This window comes from Lactuca serriola, unplaced genomic scaffold (assembly GCF_051521515.1).
Source record: "Lactuca serriola cultivar US96UC23 unplaced genomic scaffold, Lser_US96UC23_V15 Lser_V15_Un226, whole genome shotgun sequence".
NCBI lineage: Eukaryota > Viridiplantae > Streptophyta > Magnoliopsida > Asterales > Asteraceae > Lactuca > Lactuca serriola.
In genome coordinates, this window is record NW_027629770.1 from 2,475 (window position 1) to 10,333 (window position 7,859).

At 33.7% G+C, this 7,859-nt stretch overlaps 1 protein-coding gene across 1 annotated transcript; it reads right to left on the reverse strand.

The window, feature by feature from the left end:
- Positions 1-3,775: 3,775 nt before the first annotated feature.
- On the reverse strand, positions 3,776-5,074 carry LOC145078571 (xyloglucan endotransglucosylase protein 1-like). Its single transcript, XM_079023057.1, has 3 exons — positions 4,769-5,074; positions 4,447-4,640; positions 3,776-4,355 (listed from the first exon to the last, which is right to left on the reverse strand). Exons 1-3 carry the CDS (start codon positions 5,039-5,041, stop codon positions 3,959-3,961), a joined length of 864 nt encoding a protein of 287 aa, XP_078879183.1. The 5' UTR covers positions 5,042-5,074; the 3' UTR covers positions 3,776-3,958.
- Between the last annotated feature and the right edge of the window lie 2,785 nt (positions 5,075-7,859).

Sequence of the window (7,859 nt, forward strand, 5' to 3'; positions counted from 1 at the left end):
ATTAGATTAGTCTCAAAACAACATGATATTTAGTTTCAAACCGACATCTAATAGTTATGCATGTCTCAAATGTATAAATACATACAAGCATTATTAGCTATTCAACGTTGGCTTCCAGTTCATTAAGGATTTAATACAAATCATCGACAAATATATATGAAATCTTCCTGATTTAGCACATTTTTACCCATTTTGGTGTTAAAACTTATATGTTGCAGTCTATTTGAGCCTAATATGCAATTATTGTATTTTTATTAAGTTTTCATTTGTGCTTGCATCTTCTGTAACAAAGTTAAAATTCTGGACCTTAATTTTTAGATAAATACACTAATAGAAAAATATCCTTTAATGACAAGAATTGCGTGTCATAGAAGGATACATATGACACGCAAATGCGTGTCAATGAAGGGCCTATCATAAAGGAAGACCGCACGCATTTATGTGTCGTAACCTTACGACGCGCATTTACGACACACAGTGCGTATCATTAAAGCTCGTGTCATAAAGAAAGACAATTTTAAAGGTTTTAAAAAAATATTTTTTTAAATGGATTTAATAATTTCCAAATTAGATGACAATTATTGTCTCAAAATATAAAATAGCATATCATTAAAAAAAAAAAAAAAGACAATCCATTTAAAAAGATATAGTATGTCAAATAATAATAATCATTCCCATGTTTAAATAAATGTAATACAAAAACTATTTCATCATATCTTATCAATTCCCCTAACAATACACCATCTCCGATTAAGACTTGTATTCAGACCAATTCACCTACCTCAAACGCAACAATTGAAACATGAGACCCAACCGATCCTTTATATAGTCCCTTTGGTCCTTTATCTTTCCATATTAGCCTAGGGACCTCTAAGATTCACATGTGTTTCTTCAATCCATTTTTTGGTCGATTTGATGACACCAAAGTATGCTACACCTATTGCAAGAGATCCAGTTACCCCAGTTGCCTCCTCTCTATAAAAAAACAATACTCAAAAACTAATAGCAAGTGATATAATACTAAATGAATAAATGTTTGATTCGACTAGAGATTCCATCAATGACAGTCACGTGTGTTTCTCCTTCATTGCTCCAAGATTCTTTTCCACTTTCATTTAATTTACCAAGAGTCCAAATGGTTGCAAATTAAATAAAGCAAGATTATTAAAAAAAAGGTTTCTTATTTCTTTAATGGGTTACATAAAAGTCACCATTTTAGCTTTCATGGATTCATCTTCTAAGTTATCACAACTTTTATTAATACAAATAACATGTATAACAACCTACATAGTTTTATCTTCTATTTCAGGATGGTAATAAAATGGAGAATCGATTTGCTAAATGCATAGTAATACCATACATTTACAAACTCCCCTACAGAAAATTTAGCAAGCAAAAGCAAACATTCCATGAAAATAAACTATCTATAATCTTTTTCGTATTAGAAAGCACAAACCAAAAGGAAAATTAAGAACGCTAACACTAAATCATCAAAAAAAAATCATCAATCTAATTACAAAGTAACAATTGGATTTTGTAACAAATGAAAACAATTTCCAATCATAATCAATATTTCAAACCTAAAAAGTTTAAAAAAATAATATACTTATAAAACGAATAAGTTATTACCAAGTTAGAGAGAGAGAGAGAGATCCGGTACATTGGAGGCTCGCTGAGGCTTAGGCGACATCAATGTTCACTCTAGTCTCCGGTAACGACCTGGACTCCGGCAAAGACAGCTGCACAATGGAGGAAAGATTTTAGGCGGCCAAGTCACAGGAGTCATGAGAGAACGAGTGTTAATGAATAAGAAAGAGAGAATAATAAATGATGTGTGTAAAGGACGAGATTTAATGAACCCTATAAACCTAAACATTTTGTAGAGCTGCAAAAAGAAGAAAGGGAGATGCACAACCGCGAAATGTCATTGGGTTTTCTTCGGATGATGTTTGTACAGAAGAAGGAGGAGACGCATCATAGACATCAAAATGACGAATGGGAGGTGATTAGAGAACAAGGCGCCGAGGTTTTTTAATATTTTCGGGTTTTCAACCCACCCCCCCCCCCCCCCGCTAGTTATTAAAGGATGGGAAACGTGTGTCATTCCTCATGAAAACTTACAAAATGACATGCTTATACGACATACTTTTTTTGATAGGTACCCTCAATGTTGTTTTGTGACATTAATTTTAGGGCACGCAAAAGTTTGTCTCCTAAATGCTTCAAATTTTGGGAGAGCTGAACCCTTGCGTTGAAATAATCCACTAAAGAGGGGGTCCATCACATAGCCATAGTATATTTCCAATGCAATAAAGTTATGTAGTGTCTTTTTTCTTTCATCAAGGGGTATTTTCATGGGTTTGCCTTCGTATCGTGTTCATACCGTTGTATTGAATGATCCCGGATGCTTGCTTTCTTTTCATATAATGCATACAGCTTTGGTTGCTGGTTGGGCCGGTTCTATGGCCCTGTATGAATTAGCAGTTTTTGATCCTTCTGACCCTGTTCTTGATCCAATGTGGAGACAGAATATGTTCGTTACACCCTTCATGACTCGTTTAGGAATAACCAATTCATCGGGTAGTTGGAGTATCACGGGGAGTTTTATGTATCATAAATCATTGTGTGCCATGGTTCGCATGCCATTAAAGTGCTGTTTTTTAGTAGTGATAGTACTTTTTAATCTTTTTAGTACAACTTACACCTAAAGTTACCGAGAAGTCTTTCGTTGTAGCAACTCAGTAATAGGAGCCCTTTCCTTTGTCTTCATAGCGACAATGTGGTTGAAAGAAAGATCAGGCTCCTCAACTCACAATATCCCAGGTGGAAAATAATCAACCAATCTTCTGCCACCTAAACTTAATCTTTGTTAACCACATCTCTCTATAGGCCTTCCTTCTTTCCAACTATCTTTCCAAGTATCTAGAAACCAATTGACGCTTTACATAGATTCAACTTCTGTATCATGATTGCCTTGGAAAACATGTCTACTAGATTCTTAGTACCAAGGATCTTCTTTGGGTTCCGAGTCCAATGGCTAATTGATTGTTTGATAAACCGTTACTTCATCTACACATACTTTGTTCTATCATGAATGATTAGATTCTTTGAAAGGTGAAATGCACTATGGTTTTAATAAAGTAGGACACAGTCTTTTTTTGCCCAAATATATGAAAATTTTCAACCAAATAAGTTCTAAGGATAATTTTTTCAATTTCCATTCATTATGCTTCTATGGTTAATAGATGAATACTCTTTCCAAAGTGTGGATATCCAACTGATGGTTATACCCGCAATGGTATACAAAAACCCTGTTATGGTTTTCCCTAAATATCTAGAACATCTCTTATCTACATCACTGAAGCCTTCTATGACTAGTTTCTTTCTTCTGAAAGGTAAGGTAACCACATAAGTGCTTTTCAAATAGCATAACGACCACTTCATCCCTTCCTAATTTTTTTCTTGTATTTGACATAAACCTGCTACCGCCTCCCACTACATTACAATTTAAGATCTAGTGCATAACGTATCATATATACATGAAGTTACAATTAACTAAGGCATACGAGACTTTAGCCATTTCTTCCACATACAATGTTTCCTATCGAAAACAATGATAGACCTCTAGGATCATTTTTTGTTGTTAATTCTACACATAATGAAGTTTGTATGTAGTGTCGAAAAAAAAAGGATTTTAGAAATTATAATGTTTTTACTAATGACTTTCGATTTTGACCAACTAAACTATATAATTAGATATGAACGAAAAAGATATTTCAATTATTGTAGTGTGCTGTTAGACAATGCGTTTTTAAAGTGTACATGGAATCTTATACTTGTGTATTTATTTGTATTTTCAATTTGAATGTTTACAATGAATCAAAGAATAAATAATCATGAAGATCAGAAATCGATCAATAAAGAATAAAAAATATGGATATCAAGTTAGTAAGCAGGCTTAAAGGAATCTAGAGGTCTTGCATTCCGCTGAAATACCATTGGGAAACCGTTTGCGGTCATTGCAGTAGTTGTAGATCATGTGCTTGGTTTGCACCCATCGGATCCTATTTCGGCCAGCTGCATCAAGTCCTTGGGTACTCCATGACTGGTCATCATTTATTGAGCTTGTAGATACTGAATTGGGACCAACTTTTTTGGCATTGGCATTGAATTTCCTGTATAACGCGGTGAAAGGCGCATTAGTCCAGTCGGTCTTCACACGCCCACCTTGGGTTGCCCAGTCATCCGCGTTCCACAGGCTGGCATAAACCCTCATGGGTTGGCTCTTGGGAAATGGGACTCCAGCAGCATCATTGTTATTGAACACCCTTACTGGTATGTTATCTATCAAGAAACTGAAGAGACAAAGAGCTTTATATAGGAACAGCAGAAAAACATGAGAAAGGAAGAGAACCAATTAATGTTTATGTTGGATGCGTGACTTACATAATTCTTAGACTGTTCCATACGATGGTATAGGTGTGGAAGGCTGCGGTAGGGTCAAACCAAAGGTGGAACTGCTGTTCTTTGTTTCCTTTCCCTTGTGAATACACATTGGTGTGAATTGTGTAAGGGTTTCCCGTGGAGTTGCCCAAGAACTCGAAGTCGATCTCATCGTGACCCGCACCTTGTGATGACAACTAATGTGATTTAATACAAAGACATGGTTATTATCAGCCTTTAAAAGATTAATACAAATGAGTGATCACAATATATATATTTAATTCAGATATGAAATTCAAGATTGGAACCGATCGATGGTACTCACGTAGAATGTGGTGACGGTGCCAGCAGAATTGCCTGGTACTAGTTTGAGTTGCATGTCGAACCTTCCAAACAGGTACTCGTGCTTCGACTGGAAACCCGATCCAGAGTATTGGTCGAGTGAAAGTGAAAGATCCTGACCTCCATTCAGAATTTTAGCACGTTCACCCCCAAAACTGATGTCCATGTCATCGTAAAAACTCCCTGCTGATGCTGCTACTATTAGAATTGATATTAAAAGAACAACTGCACAAAGATTAGAGTTCGACTTTGCCATTATTGTTTGTATGGAGAGAGAGAGAGAGAGAGAGAGAGAGAGAGAGATGTTATGTTTGTGAGAAGTAGTACTGATATCGTTTATATAGAGAGGTGTGGCTGCGTTGACAGTTTTCAATAGGAACCATCCTTGTTACTGAAGGATGTCATGATGGCTAATGGATGCACCAATATCTATTGACGCGTGCCAACTAACATTATTCTTCTGGACAAGGGCAGGAGCGGTGGGTTTTTTTTTCTATACGTCTGGCAAATCAAAAGTAGCAAATTTGTCATATTTGGACCGGTGGTTGACATCATACCTAATATAAATTTGTTTTAATTGTTAATAAGGGAAAATAAAATCCTTAAAACTAATTAAAACTAAAACTAATTATATATCTGTCGGTAAAGGGAACCATCAGCACCGGCGGACTACCAACTGATTAACGATTTAATACATATCGTCGACAAATATATATGAAATCTCGCTAAATTATCAACGTTTTGCCCATTTCGGTGTTAAAACTTATTGATGATACAACTGTATGCAAATTCCCCTAACATCTTCCTTTTCATTTAGTTTTATTACCAAATTCGTCCAATTTATCCAAAAGATTGGTTTCCCTCTCCCTCCTCGGCTTCCCCTTTAAATGAAAACATCACTTGTACGGAATGGAGATTTATATGAAATGGATCAAACTCAACTCTATGTACATTGAATAGAAAAATATGGGAAGGATAGCTACAATATGTTGTTTGAGATTATTTATTTTTGGTTCATTCAGAACATTATTATTATATCATGTACAATTATATTTCTTAACTATCACATTCTTAAAGTTGATTAAAAGTCGGCAAATATTGATTTCTTCGGAGTGGTTGGGATCTTGATTGAGTTCTTGAAATTTAATAGGGAAAGTAAATTTGTGATAGGCTTGAACAAGTACATAGATGTTATAATTTACTGTAGGTGTGAAACCGAAGATGACGTTTGAGGACGAGGACACTCCTTAAAGAGGGTAACTAAGAAATTTACCATTATTTGTTTTTTTGAGTTCTCAAATGTGTTGCAATCTAAAATGCATGTTTATAGGGAATAACAGCAGTTAAAACAATTTGTCTTAGTCATAACCTTGTAATGTTGATAATTGAATATTTATATATGTTATAGATTTTTGTTTCTTAATTTAACGGATTCATTGAAAGAAATCAAGAAAAAAATGGTATCATCAATGGGATGAACATTTATCTACCATGCGAACATAATGGATATCTACACGAGGATTGAAATTATCGTAACAAAACATTACATTAGTCTGAAAACATGATATTTAGTGTCAAACCAAAATATAGTAGTTACATATGTCTCATATATATAAATATATACCTATATATCCATTTGTGAAGGGAACCAATAATGATAGACTTCTAATTGATCAACGATTTAGTAAAGATCATAAACAAATATATATAAAATCCCGCTAATATAGCAAATTTGTACCTGTTTAGGTGTTAACACTTATATGTTGATGTCTATTTGAGCCCAATATGCAATTATTGTATTTCGTTTTAGTTTTCATATTTGCTCGCATGTTCTATAACAAAGTTAAATTCTAGACTATAGTTTTAACACAAATAGTACTTGTTTATCTTTTTAGTACAACTTACACCTAAAGTTATTATGAAGTCTTTCCTTGAAGCCACTCCGCAACAGGAGTCCATGCTTTGTCTCTATAGCGACCATGAAATGGAAAGGAACACCAGACTCCTCAAGTAACAATCTCATCGACAAACACATATGAAATCTCACTAAATTACCAACTTTTTTACCTATTTCGGTGGTAACACTTAATGATGATAAAACCGGATGCAAATTCCCCCAAAGATCTTCTTTTCATTAAGTTTCATTACTAAATTCAATCAATTAATCTAAAATTGTGATTTCCCTCTCCTTCCTCGGTTTTCCCTTTAAATGAAAGCATCACTTGCACGAATAAGAGATTTATAAGAAATGGATCAAATGCAACTCTACTTGTATTAAATAAAGAAATATAGGAAGGAAACCTACAATTTGTTTTTCAAGATTATTTATTCTTAATTCATTATACTTTATCCATTATTATATTATGTACAATTATATTTTTAGCAATCACATTCTTAATGTTAATTAAAAGTTATCATAAAAAGAAAAGGTTGGGATCTTGACTGATTTCTTGAAATTTGGAAGGGAAAGTAAATTCATCATAGGATTGATGTTGTGACTGCAATTTACTATAGGTGTGAAATTGAAGATGTCGTTTGAGGACGAGGAACCTCTTTAAAGAGGCTACATAAGAAATTACCATTTAATGGTGATAACTGAATATTTATATTTGTTATAGTTTTTTTCTTAAATTTAACGGATTTATTGAAAAAAACCAAGAAAAAAATGGTATCATGAATGGGATGAACATGTATCTACCAGTGAACATAACACATATTTACACGAGAGATTGAAACTATAGTAACAAAACATTAGATTAGTCTCAAAACAACATGATATTTAGTTTCAAACCGACATCTAATAGTTATGCATGTCTCAAATGTATAAATACATACAAGCATTATTAGCTATTCAACGTTGGCTTCCAGTTCATTAAGGATTTAATACAAATCATCGACAAATATATATGAAATCTTCCTGATTTAGCACATTTTTACCCATTTTGGTGTTAAAACTTATATGTTGCAGTCTATTTGAGCCTAATATGCAATTATTGTATTTTTATTAAGTTTTCATTTGTGCTTGCATCTTCTGTAACAAAGTTAAAATTCTGGACCTTAATTTTTAGATAAAT

Coding starts and splice junctions, on each gene's coding strand:
- LOC145078571 (XM_079023057.1), bottom strand. CDS start 5,041: ATGGCAAAGTCGAACTCTAATCTTTGTGCAGTTGTTCTTTTAATATCA. Junction 4,641..4,768: donor GCACCGTCACCACATTCTAC/GTGAGTACCATC, acceptor AAATCACATTAG/TTGTCATCACAAGGTGCGGG. Junction 4,356..4,446: donor TGGAACAGTCTAAGAATTAT/GTAAGTCACGCA, acceptor TTGTCTCTTCAG/TTTCTTGATAGATAACATAC.